The sequence below is a fragment of the Ursus americanus genome, chromosome 24 (genome assembly GCF_024610735.1).
Source record: "Ursus americanus isolate L20-20 chromosome 24, mUrsAme1.1.p, whole genome shotgun sequence".
NCBI lineage: Eukaryota > Metazoa > Chordata > Mammalia > Carnivora > Ursidae > Ursus > Ursus americanus.
Genome location: NC_142150.1, coordinates 18,513,472 through 18,533,192, shown reverse-complemented (window position 1 = coordinate 18,533,192; position 19,721 = coordinate 18,513,472). Strand labels below are relative to the sequence as shown.

General features: G+C 34.2%; 1 protein-coding gene across 3 annotated transcripts in view; it reads right to left on the bottom strand.

The window, feature by feature from the left end:
• Window positions 1-19,721, bottom strand: part of ELP4 (elongator acetyltransferase complex subunit 4) — a 240,061-nt gene that overhangs the window by 213,476 nt on the left and 6,864 nt on the right. For all 3 annotated transcript variants that reach the window (XM_045808560.2, XM_045808561.2, XM_087855385.1), the window contains exons 2-3: window positions 18,995-19,030; window positions 408-529 (exon numbers count right to left, since the gene is read on the bottom strand). In XM_045808560.2, the coding sequence (XP_045664516.2) occupies window positions 408-529; window positions 18,995-19,030 (158 nt within the window). The remainder of the gene's footprint in view (window positions 1-407; window positions 530-18,994; window positions 19,031-19,721) is intronic.

The following is a 19,721-nucleotide window of genomic DNA, read 5'->3' as shown; positions in this document are numbered from 1 at the left end:
CTTCTAATTTCTGTATCTTTCTTCTAATACATGTCTTTAGGATACTGGTAACATAGTATCAGATATTATGCTTTGTTTTCCTTTAACTTTTAACAGAATTATCTTACTATGACTATAGTGGTAACTTTATTTATTATCAGTTTTTAGTAGCTTATTAATATTGTTCCCAATGCCAATATCAACTTAAAGTTAAAAAAATTGTCCAAGAACACTAATTTAAAAAGTGAAACTACATGTTCAAATAAATTTGATACTTTTAAGAGAAAAAAATATATGTATGATCTCATTAATGAATTTAAATATGGTTTTTAGATATATAAATCTATATCTTGTTTACATATATATGTATATACAATATTTTTTCATGAAATGTTCAAAATGCAATATTGAATTATTATATTCTATACCTGTAAAATATCAGCAGGATCTTCTTTCGCAGATGCAACCAACAAAGTATGCCCATTGATGATTCCTTCTGCCAGGAAATACTTGAAGACCAAAGAAGAATAAATATTGTATTTATCCTCTTCTGTAAAAAAGAAAAAAATTATAATCAGAATCCTACCATATGCCAAGCACACGCAGATGTTTTAACAATTGTTCTCCTTAAAACAAGTATATGAAATGGGGCAATAATTGTCTTCCTAAAAAGTACGGTTAGATAGGCTAAGAGACTTATCTAGATAGTCAATGGGAAGTGAGTGCTTTTAATATAGTCTGATTTCAAAATTACTCTCCATCCTCTACACTACCTGATATCCCCAAAATGTAGAGGGTTACGTATGATAACAGCAAAAAAATCACATATTTTTTTCTTTCCTAAGATTTTTTTCAGGCACTGCATCTCTAAAATGCCTCTTCTTACCTACCAACCAGTTTGTAAACTCACACTTCATTTCCTACATGTCACAATTAGTTAAGCATGTAAGTGTATGTAGACTGAAAATTATATTTATAAAATTTGTAAAAATAGTATTACTTCTACATTTGTGTTTTAGCTTTTAAATCCAACAGCAATTTAAAATTGAAGACTTTAATTTGAGAGTTCTTAAATTTGTACTAAATGTTTTCCTACTGAACAGTTCTTTTACCTTTCATAATTCCTTTATCCTCTCTTCTTTCTGAATTTTTATGAAAAAATCATATGCCAGGTTTGACAAAATGTTTTAATATTTTTGAGATTTTGTGACATAATATAAACAACTTAAGTATACCTTTGTTTTCTTAATAATACTGATAAGCTACATGCCTACACTTTTATATCAGCTTTCTTTCCTTTAATACTTTGAGCACAACACAAAGAGACAAAGGTAGATTTACTGAATTATTTAAAAAAAGAGAAGCCATTATTATTCAACAAATATTAATTGAATTCCTATGTCAGGCATTGTTAACATTTGTAAAAACCGCACTACTAAAAAATATTGCTAAGAAAGTTTGAACTTGTGGTAATGTTAGCACTGTGCACAAAGCCTCTTGCAGCTTTAAGTATAAACCTGAATAAAATACCATTAAAAAATAAATATTTGAAGGCACTGCAAAGCAATGAAAAGCAGACAGCAACCACAGCAGTTCCCTTTTGAAAGATGGTGATCATGACATGGAAGAATTTCAAGTTTCTGGCCTTTTTTTTTTTTTTTTTGCCTAAAATGAGGTTCTTAAGCTCTCTTAGCTCTAACAGCTTTAAATCATATCCTTTCCAGCTTGAGGTGGTAGAATGTAGAGTTCAGTGTTGCCAAAACAGCTGAAAGTTTAAGGGGAAAATCCTTGAAGTAAGAGAGCTCTGCAAGTTTATCAAATGTGCCTAAATCCATGGTTGATCACTAAGCTATCAATGCAAGAGTGGGAGAAAGAAACAGTAAGTAGGAAAGAGAGAACAGGATAAAGTTGAAAGACAACTAAATCATGTGAGAATTACAAATCTGATGTTCCTTTGAAGGAATGCACTTCCCAATGAGCAGAGTCTTGTAATATAGAAAGGTGAAGTCTTATTGACTTGAGGTGGCAGAGGACAAAACTCAGGGCTGAGAACCACAGAAAGTGTGAGCCCCCAAATGTGGGTACAAATTCTGTATAAATATCCGGCTCTCTTCTAAGTTTCTGACTGTAAGGGACAGCCCTATGTGACCAGGTTAAAAAAGCAACACCTAAAAGCTGGAAATTGAGCAGAGATATACAGATAAATGCACAGTATGCAGAAGTGAGAGTTAATTTAAGATCAGGCAAGTTAACTGTCTATTAAAACAAAAACCCTGAAATCCTCAGGAAAACAGAATGGAATCCAGAATCATTAAAATGCATTTTTTACAATGTAAAGATTTCAACCAAAAATTAGTGAATATGATCCATACTAGGGAAAACACAACCTACGGAAACTGACTCAAAGTAAAATGTATTCAAAGTATTAAACGAGGGGCACCTGTTTGGTTCAATCAATAAAGCATGTGATGCTTGATCTGAGGGTCATGAGTTCAAGCCTCATGTTGGGTGTGGAGCCTACTTAATTAAAAAAAAAAAGAACAAGGTATTAAAGGACAATATATCAATAAGTGAACAGAAAAGGAATATCAACAGAGAATGAGAAACTATAAAAATGAACCAGATAGAAACTTTAGAGTTTAAAACTATTCCTTATATGAAAAATTTATTTGGTGATCTCATGAGTAGATTGGAGATGAAGAAAGGAGAAAAGTAATTGGTACACCTGAAGGGGGATCAACAGAAATGATGAAATCTGAAGAACAGAGAAAAAAAAATTAAGAAAATTGAACAGAACGTCAGAGACATGGAACAATATAGAGCAGTCCAAAACATGTTCAAGTGGAGTCCTAGACATTGGGAGACAATACGAAACAGAAACAGTATTTCAAGAAGTGATGGCTAAAAATTTCCTAAATTTGAGGAAATACTCATTTACAGATCTAAGAAGCACAGGAAGCTTCTGTTAGGATAAATGCAAAAACCCCAAATCTAAGTACATCATAGTTAAATCCTGGAAGCAGGAGGGAGAAATGGCATGTGACATACAGTGGTACAATGATAAAATCAACAAGTGATTTCTTTTTTTTTTTTTTAAAGATTTTATTTATTTATTTGACAGAATGAGACAGCCAGCAAGAGAGGGAACACAAGCAGGGGGAGTGGGAGAGGAAGAAGCAGGCTCCTAACAAAGGAGCCTGATGTGGGGCTCGATCTCAGAACGCCGGGATCACGCCCTGAGCTGAAGGCAGACACTTAACTACTGCGCTACCCAGGCGCCCCAACAAGTGATTTCTCATCAGAAACAATTAAGGCTAGAGGATATGATAATTATATATTCCAAGAGTTGAAAAAGAAAAAACTTAATAAAAAATTATAAAGTGTAAAACATTTTTAAGAACTGAGGTGAAATACTATTTTCATATAGGACAGCAGACTTGTACTACAGGACACTAAAAGCTAAAGGGAAATTATACAACGTGGTAACCTGCACTTACAGGAAGGAATAAAGAATACAAATGATGACAAATATATGGGAAATTATAACACTCTGTGATCATGTGTATATATGTACTTATGTGCATGGATGTGTGTGTATAGATGTATATATATGTGTGTGTGCGTGGATAAATTAATTTGTTTCTAAGAATTTCTTAAAAAATATATCTGTTTAAAGCAAAATGGACAGAACTAAGCAAAGAAAGACGTAAATTCAATTTGGGGATTTTATCCTACATTTCTTAGTAATTGTCAGAACAACTAAGGAGGAAAATCATCAAGAAAATAGAAAATCTGAACAACCTCACAGACCACCTTAGATAATATACTGTTCCAGAATATACATTCTTTAGTGCATCTAGAATGTAGACCAAGATAAACCATATGCTATCCCAATATATTTCAAAATATTAAAATCTTACTTTAGAAACTGAAATTCTAAAAATTCCATTTATGATCAATTCCAAAAACATGAAATATTTTGGAAAAATCTGACAATACATGTGCATGCATTAGCTTCACACTGAAACGTATAAAATATTCTGAGAGCAAGTGAAGAAAACCTACATAAATGGAGAAGTTTATCATGTTCAGGGAATATACGACTCAAATCTTTCCAAATTGATCTATAGATTCAATGGAATTCCATTGTAAGCCCCATAAGATTTTTGGAGAAATTGATAAGCTAATTCTGAAATTCACACAGAAATCCAAAGGTCCTAGAATAGCCAAACAAATTTGAAAGTGAACAGTTGGGAGACTTACTATCTATTTCAAAACTTAGAATAAAGTTACAGCTACCAAGGCAATGTGGAATTAGCTAACAGAGAGAAATAAAAATCAATATAAAAGAATAGAGTTCAGAAATCAACGCACACACCTGATTTTTTATAAAGGTGGAGAAATAATTGTTTTTTCAATAAACTGTCCCAGAACAATTGGATACCCAGATGCAAAAAACAACAAAAACCTCAATTTTATCCCATATTACAAAAAACAAACAAAACACCAAAAAACCAACAACAAAATTTCTCTTACTTCATACTAATATTCAAATATTATCTTGAAATGGATCACAAAACTAAATATAAAAGCTGAAACAATAAAATTATTGAAGGAAACATAGGGAATAACTTTGCAACTTTGGGGTAGACAAAGATTTCTCAGGGTATGGAAGCAGGAACCACAATAGAAAATGGATAGCAAGCTACAGAAAGAAAATATTTGCAATACATAGATCTGATAAAGAACTGGTATCCAATTTATATACTAAGAACTTTAAATTCAATAAGAAGACAAACTACCCAGTATAAAAAATAAGCAAAAGATTTTAATACATCCTTCACAAAAGAAGATCTATGAATGTCCAATTAATATATAAAAAGATGTTTAACAGTATTAAACACCAAAAAAAAAAAAAGCCAAAAATTTAACACTGTGAGAAACCACTACATTCTTACTAGAAAAGGTAAAATAAAAATACAATACCAAATATTGACAAGGATGTAGAACAAATAAAATGCTCCTACATTGCTAGTGGCAATGCAAAGTAGTACAGCACTTTGGAAAATAGCTGGGCAGTTTCTGATAAAGTTAAATTTACACTTATAGGAACCAGCAACTTCCCTTCTGCATATTTACCAAAAAAACTGAAAATACATGTCTGTACATAGTGGTATACAGAATGTTTATGGCAGCTTTTTTTGGTAACAGCTAAAGGCTGCAAACAACACAAATGTCCAACAACTCATGAACGTAAAAAACAAATGGTACATGTATAAATGAAGTAATTCTCAACAATGAAAGAAATAAACTAATGTACATGCAATATGGATGAATCTCAAAAACATTAAGCTAAGTGAAAAAAGCCAGACACAAAAAGTATGCATGGCTCGACTGTCTTTATGTGATATTCTAGAGAAAGTAAAAACTATCTCTAGTGATAGGAAGGAGTTAGGTGCTTGGGGCCAGAAAACTTTTTGGGCGTGCGGAAATTTTGGGGGATGACGGAAATGTTTTATATCTTGATTGTTGTGGTGGTTCTAAGAGTATTTATATTTGTAAGATCTCTGTAAAATAAACACTTAAAATGGGTCCATCATAATTCAGTAAATTTGCTTTATTAAAACAATTTCTTAAGGTGCAACTAAAACACCAGGTGGTAACTTGTTTATAAACCTTCTCAGCACAATGTATTAGAGCAAATCCACAATTAGAAGTATAGCAGATTTACATGAAGTTCAATTTTATATTTTAAAGAACACAGCTAGTTAATACTATCATCACAAGTTAAAGTTAATATCCACAAATCTAAAAGACCCAAAATGTGATTTAGGAGCAATTGATGAGAGCTTTTGTGTGTAAAGGAAAACACTTTCAATGCCTCTGCACAGCTAACAGCTGACAGGAGGAAAAGCCAGCAGAGAAATGTAGGTGAGACGACCAGCACTGCCTGTTGACGAATGCAGCTACCATCCTGGAAAAAAAAACACTCATTTTACATAACTAACAATTTGTCTCTATTCAACTTTAGAAAAAAACAGAAAGTCATGCTTAAAAAAAGAACTGATTTTATCTTAAGGAATTACTATTAGGTCAGTTTACAGAAGCAACCATATAAACCAAGGTCATTACAAATCACTGATGTAAAAAACAAATCAGATACTAAAAATCTTAATTTCTAAGGCTGACATTTTCACAACACGGGAAATTTAAATTTTTAAAAATTCTTCCACCATCCATAATCCTCACAGAATTATTGCTAAAATTTGCTATATTTCCTTTGGGTACTTTTTCCGTGGATGTTTTCTTATATGGTTACAATTATTACTGAATTTTGTATTCTGGTATTTTTACCTAATCTCACATGCTTCGTAGTCTTGTAGCTATTATGTTTCAAGGTGCATAATATTCTAGAAAATGTAGGTACTATAATTTATTTCATCATCCCTCTTCCATGGACTTTTCCTTCTGCTTTCAGGCTTCTGTTACTATTAAATACACAAGTACAAAAGTGCCTCAAATCCCATATACCCAAGATGGAACCAGTAACTCATTATTTTTTTCTATGAAATGTGGTCCTCTTTTAGCTTTTAAAAAAATCAGATAACTTCCTCTGTCTCGCCTCCCTATCCCTAAAATCCCGTTAAATTTATTTTCAAAGTATTTCTGAAATTAGATCACTTCCTTCCATGCCAGTGTCACTCTCCTAGTCATGCTACCAACAACTCTTGCCTAGGCAACTACAATTGCTTATTTATTTCTTTGCATCCACTCTGGTCCTCCAATTTATTAGTGACATTTTGAAAATACAAACCGAATCATGTCACTTCCCTACTTAAAAATTTTCAGTGGTTTCTCCTTGCTCTTGAGAGAAAGAACTAAATCCTTTAACACAGTCTACATGCTCTGTGTGGCTGCTGCCACACAATGTGTATAAATAAAAATGACAGGGTTAAAAGCGGTATAATACCGTCATTTCCCTATAAAAGGACATGATGCTTGTTTAACAACTTTTCAGTAAAGAAAGAAATAAACCTATTTAATTAGAAAAATAAAAAATTATTTGTAAAATTAAGGACACATATTACATTATTTGGTGAGGGGATGAACTAACTAAGTTAGAGAAATACCTTATAAACTAGGGAGAGACACCTACAGATAATAAAAAATATTGAGTGGGGGCGTCTGGCTGGTGCAGTTGGTTGAGCGTCCAACTCTTGGTTTCAGCTCAGGTTGTGATCTCAGGGTCCCGAGATGAGTCCCATGTCGGCTCCGTGTTCAGTGTGGAGTCTGCTTGAGATTCTCTCTCCCTCTGCCCCTCCCACTCATGCTCTCTTTCTCTCTCTCTCAAATAAATAAATCTTTTTAAAAAATGATTTATCATTAATGAAGAGTGACAATAAACTAGGTGGCAGAATTTCTCTTTTTCTACCTATGTTTTAAATGAGTGAGAGTTAAACTCTTTTCTTACCTACACACAATCCCTCTTGATCTTACCTACACTCATAGCTTAAATTACTATCTCTAGTAGCCATACTACATCTTAAGTCAGGACCTTTGCATAAATTACTTCACTGTTTTGGCTAGCTAATTCCCTCAAATCCTCTCAGACCCAAAATAGGTAAACTCATCTTTGGAGAAGCTCTCCTCAAGGCTGGGTGAGATGATCAATGTGCCCTGGAGCTCCTGTTAACTCCTACAGCAGCACATACATACTGAAATTTCTCCATCAAGCTAAAAGATCCTCATGGCAGAGAATTCTTCTTATTGCTGTATTGCTGTAGTAGGTACAAACTAAACATTTAGAAAATATTTGTATAATTAAGGTAAAAAACAAAAATCTATTTTGTCTTAAAAATCAGCCAGATCTACTGTAGTCTGGCTGAAAACACACCCTAGCGCGCACACACACGCACACATACATGTGCACACACTTTAATAGTTATCGACCCGATTTTTTTCAGACTCCTATGAGGCAGACAAAACTAATAGGAGGAAGATCGCCTATTTAGGGATTAGCTTAAAAACCTAAGCTCTTCAAGCTGAAAATCACCATTTTTGCGAAACAAATTTTGAAGTTGTATACTAAGCATTTATTTAATCTATTTAGTAAATCCGCATAACACCGGGAAAGCAAAAATGATAATGATGTGATAGAACTGCCAAAGGCAAATACAGTTCTGGCCTGAATTAATAGTCTAATTCTTAGATTGAGAGAGATGGTTGTCCTAGTCTATTCTATAGTAGTGGACCAAACTGACAATAGTATATTTCATTTAAGGACTTACAGAAACTAAAGCATATTCAAAATGAAGTGACCAGGATGGTACTTAAAAGCATGAGAAATGGGATATTTAGTTAGAAGAAAAAGAGACCCAAGGGATGCAAGAGAGTTGTCTTCAAAAATTTGATGGGCTGTCATATATAAATGGAATCACACAAGAGGTAGAATGAAGCCTAATGGATAGAAACAACAGGAATATCTATTTTTCTTTAATATCAAAGTCCAAAGGAGTGTGACTTTCATTGTGCTGAGAATGCTATTAAAGTCACCAATGACTTTCTAATTGTCTATTTTCTTGGACATTTTTAAAATCTTTCTTATTTTGTCTATTGCAGCTATCATCATGGATGAATTTCTTCTTGGAACTATACTCTCCCTCTCCACTCATATCCCCTATTTTTAAGACACATTTTGTGCCCAATTGCCCTGTTTCTTTAGACATTCTTTATATATGTAAACAGTTTATATAGAGCTCTCAATTACTTAGTAAATACATACGAAATAGTTCTATTTAATTTTTCCAGTCACTACTTTCAACTATGCTATGTCAAATCTTCCTTTTCGCATCTCTTGACAACTAGAGCTAATTCAATGATTTTCTCATCAGTTTTAGTTATTAAAACTTGGAACGGTCAAGTTTAAAACTTTAACATTCAGTAAAAAGCTTCCCCCCCCACCCCGCCCTTCAGTGCAGACTAAGACCCGTGGCTTGAAAGTCTTAGTGGGACAGTGGGTTCTAAAGAAAAGGAAGGTTCTAAAATACCTCTTCTTCTATGCCTTCTCTCCAAGTCCTAGTTCTATTGTTGGGAGAGCAGGGGGGAAAAAGTGGCAGTGATCAACTTACATAATTGGCTGTCTGGTTAGGGAGAGATGTCCCTAGCCTCACTATGATCTAGTGTATTTAATATTTAAGCCTGCTGCTTTGTAGTCCATGAAGTTATGGTGGTTTCCATGTAGGTGGTGAGCGTGGTTTTTGTGGGTGGTGCTCTGTTTCACTTTGGCCACATCTGTCATTGAAAAACCTTCTGAGGTGGAATCTAGGTTTTGGGGGGGATGGCCAGTAATTCATATTCAATTTCTGCTCTGGAAATGTTAGCTATTGCTATCATTATTACTTCGGCATTTATACAATCTATCCCTGCAGGCCTCCCTCCCTTTTCTACACCAGACACAGAAAACAGTGTTGTTGTGGAGAATTCTGACAAATGGTAGGAGATTTAAGGCAGGCTTCCCCATGGATTCTCTGGCCATGCACTACTCACTGATGGGCTTACAGGTTCAGATCAGGTTATGATCTCAGGGTGGTGGGATGGAGCCCCACGTTAGGCTCTGCACTCAACGGGGAGTCTGCTTTTCTCCTTCTCTCTCTCCCCCTTCCCGTTCTCCCTCTCTCAAATAAATAAATAAATAAATAAATCTTTAAAAGAAAAAAAAAAAGAAAGCACAAAGTAGAAATCAACATTCTTGAGAGAGACCTATTAAAAGAGGAAAAATGTAGGGAAATGCTATATCAGAGCAATCTAAGCATAGCTAGTGAGACATTTAGAATCCAATATACATAATGAAATGCAGAAACAGAAAAGTTAGGTAGCATTGTTATATCAAAATATGGTAGTAAATTTATGGTTTAAAGTCTCAAAAGTATAGTAACATCATCTCATGTTTTGATGAGAGTAATGAGTATTTCCATCACTTCAACTTTTTACTTTCTTCCTGAAATGCATCCTTCATAATATCTCTTCATTGTTCAAAATACTCCACGACTACCTATTTTCTTACCACTATAAAGTAACTTCCTTTGGCCAGGGTTTCACAACATTCATTCCTTCATTCAAGCATGTATTCATTGTGCCCTTACATGGTTCCCATGGTCACACAGCTTACAGTCTACTGAATAAGATATACGATCAGGTATTTTCAACAAAGTATAGTAAGTGCCATGATATAAAGTAAATAAAGAATACTACAGAAGTATACAGGAGGAATACTAAGTAGAACAGAGGGTAAAGAAAGCAACAATTAAAGAAGTCTTTCTGAAAAAGAATCTAAGTGGAGACCTAAGGGATGATTAAGAGGCTGAGAAAGACAATTATCATATGATCTCACTGATATGTGGAATTTAAGAAAGAAGGCAGAGGATCATAGGGGAAGAGAGGAAAAAATGAAACAAGAGGAAACCATGGAGGGAGACAAACCCTAAGAAACTCTTAATCTTAGGAAACAAACTGAATGGATGTAATGAGCACGGGGTATTATATAAGACTGATGAATCACAGACCACAGACCTGTACCCCTGAAACAAATAATACATTATATGTTAATTAATTGAATTTAAATTTTAAAAAATGATTAAAAAAAAAAAAAAAAGAAAGGAAAAAAAGAGGCAGCAAGAAAGAATTTAAGCAAAGGCCTGGAAAGAATGGCACTGAGACCTCCCAGGGAAAGTATGCAGCACTAGAAGAGGGAAGAGGATACCACTATTTTAAATAGAGGCAAAGGAGTCTTAAAAAACAAAAGCAGAGGGGTAGAAGGAAAACCAGAACAGAAATTATAACAGATCCAAAGGAAGACAGTACTTCAGGAAAAGAGTGAGTAACCACATCAATTGTTGCAGAGCTCAAGAAGGAAGAGACCTGAGAAGTATTTCCTGGGCTTGGCCATGAGAAGGTCACTAATGTCTCTGGCTAAGGTGGCTTCAGTGATGTGCTACTGCCTGAAGTAAACTGAGGAATGACTGAAATACCATGAAAATGTGTAGGAGGTACAGACTACTCAAGAGGCTTGGCTACAAAAGGGAAGAGAAAAAGGGATAGTTAGAAGAGTGGGGTTAAGGACGAAGAATTTTCCCCTTTAAAAAAGAAATAAGGCTTGAAAACAGATCTGAGCATGTTTAAGTACACACAGGAAAGAACTAAAAAAGAGGGACAAGTTAAAGAAAGAAGAGAAAATTGATATTGCCTTCGAAAAGTGGAAGGAGGAAAGATCTAAAGTCCAGGTGAAAGAATGATTCTCAAACAGGAGAAGGTACGGGACATCTTCCCATGTGTGGGTAGAGGTGAGTACTGAAGTTTGACAGTGGGAATCTGGGTGAGTTCTCATCTAAAGAGAATACTGCTCCCATGTGAAATACTGCAAGTTATCTGAGAAAATGAGGGAGAAAGTAGTAATGTTGGATGTTTGAGGACAAGAAGGTTTTAAAAGGCCACTGAAGTTATTGAGAATGAAAAAGAAGTAATGACAGATATAAAAGTTCATTGGCAAATGCTGAAAGCTTACTTGAGGTTGGAGATCATGAAGGTCTCCAATAAATAATAGAAATAACTAAGAAGTCACTATATGGCAGCAGTGAGATTACAGAAAAGGCAGGAAAGCCAAAGGTATAAATCTCACTCCAGAAAAAATTTTAAGGTAAATTACCACGTTTTACTGTAAAATGATGATTTAACGTCAGAGAAAACTGCTTGCAAATCTTAGCTACTAAGTGTGTGACCTTGGGCAAGTTACTTGCTTCTCTCAAAATTCCAATCCCCTGTAAAATATAGACATTTCCTCTGCTTGCTGTGAAACTAAATGATAAAAACATGTCAAGGGCTCCGCATGATACCCAGCAATGTTACAGCATGATATCCTCAATAAATGTTACATATTTCAATAAAATATTTAATGATAATATTTAAGACATTAGAGTTTGTTTTACATGAAATAGGTATTATACAAAGCAAACTGGAAAGATTTAGAAGGGATAAAAAAAGTAGGAAATTGACTCTACAGAGAAAAAAAGAGTATTACAAAGATAAAAGTAACAGGGAAGATCATTAGAATAGCTTAATTCTTGGACAATGACCAAAGATAACAAAGAGGTGAAGCATGATGGATTTAGCTGGCCATAAAGTTAAACAAAAATCCCAGGAGTCCTCTGGTGGATGAAAAGTAAACAGCCTCCTCTCTGCACACGGCCATTTAAGAAGCTGGTCTAAGGCTCTGAAGTTTTACCATTTGAATTCTACAAGTAGGAAGTTGAGGCAAGAGACCCAGGAGAAGGAAGCCAAACTTTCCCTCTGACTAATTCTAAATAAATAATCTCTACTTCAGAAGAGCTTTCACTTCTTTACTACATAAGCATATTGTGTTGATACTCACTTTTGTGCATTTGTTAATATAGTTTTCTCTCTGCATTTCCCCTCAATTTCTACCCATAGTTTGATTTAATTTAAGCCTCTTATATCTGCAAAAACATCTGTATATTATATATGTACTATTCATATTTATTCCATTTTCAACCAACATCCAGTTTAAGTTCAGAAAGGGTAAAACCCAAGATTCATACTGCCTAGCAGTGCTAAACACATTGTAGGTGCTTAGATGCTTCCAGCCAAAAGGTCAGGTGGTTTTACTAAAGAATTGCATGGATACCAGTTTGTCCTATTTCAATCTTTCAACAAGTTGTACTACCATAAAATAAATTGAGAAAAATACAGAATTCAAAGCAGCTATTGGTAAGCTTTTTCTTCAAGAGTCAAGAAAATAAGTTTTTCAGACTTGTGAACTGTACATACAGTCTCTGTTGAAACTACTCAACTCTGCCCCTGTACCACAGAAGCAACCATAGACAATGTACAAATAATTAAGCATGGCTGTGTTCCAATAAAACTTTATTTATAGATAGGTCACTGGCTCACAGGCTGTAGTTTGCCAACTTGTGCATAAGGAAAATGCTTAAAATTTATTACATGGTGTAGAAGAAAATATATAATTACGCAATTTCAAAAAGGTTGAAGGCAACTTTTTGCCTTGGTAAATGAGTAAACCGTTTCAAGGGAAATGGCTAAAAATTGACAATCTATAGTGAAAATCTATTAATGCAAACCATCTCCATGCTTTAATTTTCTTTAACTTCTGGAATAAAAAAAAATCTTTGAGTGATGAGCAATATAGTAATGCCCTATGCTCCTATCCACTGACTTTAAGTCTCCATAACTGGTTTATATTTGGAACTATTGAACCATTTTTTAATGCAGACTTCATCTATTATACAAGTTGTATTGGCTTGGAAATGAAAAGTAGAGACCTAGTATATAAAACTCCTGCTAATCTAATCTTTCAAAAATGTGAAAATGCTTCCAAATTTTGCCTTAAGGTTTTCTTTTTTTAAAAAAAGGTTTTATTTGTTCATAAAAAAGATTTATTTATCTATTTTAGAGAGAAAGAGAGAGAGAGAGAGAGAGAGAGAGAGAGAGAGTGCTCGCATGAGCAGGGGGAGGGGCAGACAGAGAGGGAGAGAGAGAATCCCAAGCAGACTCCCCACTGAGCTGGAGCCTGACAGGGGGCGTGATCCCAGTACCCTGAGAGCATGACCTTAGCTGAAATCCGGAGTTGGCCACTTAACCAACTGAGTCACCCAGGGGCCCCATGGAGATACTTTATTTAGAGAGAGAGGGAAAATAAGCAGGGGAAGGGGTAAAAGGAGAGGGAGAGAATATTACGCCGACTCTGCGCTGAGCATGGAGCCCAACATGGGGTTCTATCCCATGACACTGAGGTCATGACCTGAGCTGAAACCTATGGTTGGATACTTAACTGACTGAGCCCCCCAGGTACCCCTTGCTTTCAAGGTTTTCTAAAGAAAAGCTAACAGAATTTGAAACTAAATTTACCAGTTATACATATTTTCAAAAATCTTTAACACTTAGAAGTTGATAGTAGGGCATAAATAATACTAAGAAGATTCAAAATATTAGCTTTACAGAAAAACCAGACTATAAAGGCAAGACCTTTGCCTTATACCTGCCATATTCTTTTATTTAATCATTAATTCAGCAAGCAGTTATTGAATACGTAGTATATTATACATCAGTGAACTGATATTTCATCAGAGATAGACATTTAAAAAATCTATTACTATGTTTTATTCTTGTCTGAGCTTCTCCTTATTACTCACTATAAAAACAAATCTCCTTTGCTAGACCATCAAATTCATTAGGCATGTGTTCCATTCCCATACAACTGCAGACAACAATGTCACTACGCTTTCTGCCACTGTATAACAAGGATGCCCCATCCTGTAGCTTTCGGTATCATGGATCTCAGTTCCTTTTCGCTCTCACTAGCAGTGTCATCAGAGTACAGATTTCTATTAACAATCTGTTCATGGCAGTTTACGTTTTCTCTAATTAATATGCTCCTTAAAATCCTTCCAGCTTTTGCCTACTACCTGGTTCCAAAGACACACTCATATTTTTAGTATTTGTTATGGAAGCACCCAATTGCAAGATACCAAAATCTGTTATGAAGTAACATTATCAATATTTGCAGAAGATAATTGCCTACTCACGATATTCAAGTGAATCTATAAACTATTCAAAAGTTGCTGGTTATAAGATCAATATACAAAAATCAATAGCAGCCCCTTGTTCTAGCTACAACCCATGTTAAAATGTATTAATAGACACATCTATTATGGTATTTAACTTATTATATTGTAATTATTTGCTTTACCTATGTCTCTTCCATAGGTGCAAAGGTCCTTAAGGGAAGAGAGTATCTGTTTTATATTTGTAACCCCAATATCTAGCATACACCCATGTGTTCCATGAACATGTATGGAATGAATTATCAATCATCACTAGATTCTTAGTATCATTCACAGACACTTCCCCTGTAGAAAAGAATTAAAATTGAGTTGCACATTTTAAAAACTATTATAGTAACTTTTCAGAGTTTTAGTTATCAAAGAGAAAAGTCCCAGGCCCAAATGATGAAATGCCATTCTTCACTTTTCACTTGTTTGGACTGGTGAAGACGTAAATGTTTGATAATACACAGTCAAGAGTGAAGGTAAACTCACTGGAGTATTCTTAAAACTGCTGACTGACTGAAGTAAAAGATGATATATCCCTCTTGGGAGAACAATCTCATAATATCTACTACAATTTAACATGCCTCAACTAAGCAAGTCCATATCTTGTAATTTATTCTACAGATATTTACATATGTTTGCAAAGCTTATATACAAGATTATGTACAATAGCATTGTTACCAGTGGAAGAATGGAACTTATATTCATCAACAGAGACTTAAATAAATTATGGCACTTCCATATAATGAAATCTTAGGCATTTGTTAGAACAGGCATATGACTGCACATGGACTGACCTCTAAGATGTATTAAGTGGAAAAAGCAGAGTGCTTCCATGCTTATTACGTCAGTAGAAGTATTTGGGGAGGATACCAGGACTGTATTGTCTCTGGGTATGGGGATTGAGCAACTGAAAGGACAACCTACTATTCTCTACATATCCTTTTTTATTTTATGTATTTATTTATTGACATTAAAACCGAAATATTTTGTCCATAAAATCCTTCATTCATTCATTATTTAATAAAAGATAAGTTTTTAAAAATGAGACTGACATCATCATTTCTGGAACTTCATAATTACAGGTATTTCTCTCTCTTATGTCTACTGTTAGGAATAATTCTGTACCTCAGGTTCTTAAATAGTACTTGAAAGACTGATGGGTGGCACAAATATTTTACAGAACATATTTTACTTAACTTTTTATTAAATGTTATCTATTATTCAGAGACTTGGGCACTAAGTCCTAGATCACTGTCCAGAAAATTATACTGTAGTGATTGAAGTAAATGGCTGGTAAGAACTTGGCAGATATTTTGCAACCAAGAGCTGCATGTAAATTAATGGTTGGGTTCAAATATGATGACTGAACACAGGACCCAAATGACTCAATGGCATGATTTTTAAAAGTTAATATATTTTAGGTAGCAATAAGCTGCAACTATACAAATCAATCTTTAACAAATATTGCACACCTGAAAAATCTTAATTAATTGCCTTTGTATATTGTTTTACTATATGGAGACAAAACTTTCTGACTGGAATGAAGAAATGCTGATTATGTAAAATAGAGCATTTTTTCCTTTTTAAAAAGTCTAATTTTATTATTAATTTTTGTGTTGAAGTACCGTGTTACACAATGTTACATTAGTTTCAGGTGTATGACATATTGATTCAGTACAGTGTAACACATGTTACATTAGTACAGTGAAGTACAGTGTTACACAATGTTACATTAGTTTCAGGTGTATGACATATTGATTCAACAATTCTATACCTTTATGCTATGTTTACCACAAGTGTGGATACAATCTGTCATCATATAACCCTACTATAACACCATTGACTACAATCCCTTTGCTCTACCTTTCATCCCTGTGATGAATGCATTCCGTAACTGGAAGCCTGTACCTCCCACTCCCCTTCACCCATTTTACCCATTCCACCCCCCCCATCCTCTCTTTTGGCAACCACCAGTTTGTTCTCTTAAAAAAAAAAAAAAAGAATTTTTTAGCATTGCTGCAACTTTTTTTGTTTTTTTTTTTAAAGATTTTATTTATTTATTTGACAGAGAGAGAGACAGCCAGAGAGAGAGGGAACACAAGAAGGGGGAGTGGGAGAGGAAGAAGCAGGCTCCCAGTGGAGCAGGGAGCCTGATGCGGGGCTTGATCCCAGGACTCTGGGATCACGCCCTGGGCTGAAGGCAGACGCTTAACGATTGAGCCACCCAGGCATCCCTGGCATTGCTGCAACTTCTATTCTTATTGTGAATTAATTAAATGAGGGCTCTTTCAAGTTTAGAAATTTGAAAATTTATTAAAAGAACCCCCTCCCCCCACAAATGTAGGCTTAATTTACTATTTAAAACTTCATTCTAAAAAGGTATAAAACTCCTATTTTACTGTTTATGGCCATTAAATGAAACATGTAAGAAAGCTACAGAGCACAGTTATAAAAAACATGTGCTTTTCAATCATACCAGAATTCAAATCCTAGTTCTTTCACTCACTGTGTGATAATGGGAAAGTTACTTTACCCTTCTGAGCCTTATTTCTTAAAGTATAAGATGGGGATAATATGGATTACATATAATATCTCACAAGGTTGTTATATTAAGGGAAAAATCATATATAAAACACTTAGTACAGGGCACCTGGGTGGCTCAGTCAGTTAAGCACATGCCTTGGGCTTGGGTCATGATCTCAGGGGTCCTGGGATCAAGCCCCGCAACGCACTCCCTGCTTGGCGGGGAGCCTGCTTCTCCCTCTCCTTCTGCCTGCTTGTGCTCTCTCTCTCTCAAATAAATAATACACAAAATCTTAAAAAAATAAAAATAAATAAAACAGTACAATACTGACCCATAGTAAGACTTAAATAAAGGGCAGCTCTCACTATTATTACTATTATTACTCTTTATTATTACTCTTTAATAGAATAAGATGTACTACACATCTCTTCTGAGTTTTCCAGATAGAGCTTCATTTATTAGACAAATGCTCATGTACATACCAAATTTAAAACACCACCATTTTGCATTCTTGGGGCAGAGTGACACATTTCATTGCTACGTTAAGAGAAGTCAAGGAATATAAAGTAACTTTATTGGTGCTTAGAAATAATAATTCTGTCTACATTATCACATTTTATTGTCTCAATATGCCGAGTATAGGCAAAGTAAATTTGGAATATTGTATTCAGTTGTGAGCACAGTTGAAGAGATGACGCCAGCCTGACAGGTATGACAAAAGAACCAACAGGAGAGTGAGGAACGTGAAAATCACAACACATAAAAAACAGTTTAAGAAACTGTGTCTATTTTATTTAGAGAAGATTTGAGGTAATAAAATATTTCCAAATATTTTAAGAGTATCATGTGAGAAAGTATGTTAAGTTAATTCTGTATTATATCAGAGAACAAAATTAGAAACAACAAATCTGTTATATTATATAGATTAAACATTAATATAAAGAACTTTCTGGGGCTCCTGGGTGGCTCAGTTGGTTATGTGTCTGCCTTTAGCTCAGGTAGTGATCCTGGGGTCCTGGGATGGAGCTCCTCCTCAGGCTTCCTGCTCAGCGGGGAGTCTACTACTCCCTTTCCCTGCCCCCAGCTCCTGCTCTCTTTCGCTCCCTCCCTCTCCCTCTCTCAAATAAATAAAATCTTTAAAAAAATAAAGAATTTTCTAATAAATCATTGAATTTTTAATGATAATACATAGTTTTGTGAAGTAGTGAGACCTTTAAATAATATAATCTGTATTCAAATGGTGTTTGATACTGTCAACGATGATAGAGAAGTGATTTATGGCTAGTTGGGAACTATGACTAAGTAACTGCCAAGGTTTATTTCAATTCCAGATTCTATGACCTAAACTAAACAATAAGGCAAATAGGATTATGTATGTATAATTAAATGAGAACTACTGGCACTCAAAAATGAACAAAAATATGATTTATCACATTGTTACTTTTCTTTCAATAAGAAGAAAATAATAATAAAAATGTATGATATTTGTACAATGGACTTATTGGTATATCAACTTCTCAAATTAATCACTGTAATAATCCCACTGTAAATACAGATTTTCAAAAAAAAATTGGCATTAATTTTAACCTTTTTAAAAAGAAATGGAGGACAATGCACCATCAGCATTTTTAAATTACCAGAGCTATATTTTCAGATATACTTGCTTCATTTATTTCAAGTTCAGATCAACATTTGAATTTAAATTAAAACTTAAGATATTTCCTTTCTAATTTACCTTAACTCTTATAGAAAGTTACATATTTAATATCAGAATAGGCAAACCCATAAAATCGTTATGCACAATAGAAAACTCTGATCAGGAAGAACAAAGTGTGTATGCTATACTAACCAATTAGAAGAACTGTTCCAACAGCCAAACCTCCACCTGGAAATGAAACAAAACCAAGAAGAAAATTAATCTACCCTTTCATACACATTATCTTTGTATAAAAGTTAAGCTTTATCAAGGACAGCCACTTCACTAACTTTAAAATTGCAGATGAGAACAACATTTTAATTACCTTTGCAATACTTTGCTTAAGGTGCTATTATGAAATAATTACATATTATATGTAATTATACACTACACATTACAATTACTTTCATAATATACTGTACTATCCTCCCTTCTCCTGTGATAGGACCATGCAGCATTCAACATAACTGTGGTTACGTGTTCCAATAATGTTATATTTAGTACTTGTTAATAAATTAACTCAATAGCCAAGACCTAAATGTTCACAGTAACTTAATACTACAGAAGTACAACATAGGAAAGGTTATTATAATAGAAATTCCACTTTAATATTTACACCCAAATTTAATAAGCCTTGGAGGGGAAACCTGATAATTAAAAGTAATTCTTTTTTTCAATATGAATAATATATGCAAAGACTGGACATACTTTTAAATACATTTAGAATTTGAAATAAACAATATTTTCATAATTTCAAACAAAAAAGTCACAATCATAAAATACAATTTAATAATAGCAGAAAATGTTCTTTTGGATATCTGAATTAGGGCAATACAGTCATGAGCATATAACTCAAACAGTGATTCAATAAAAATCAATT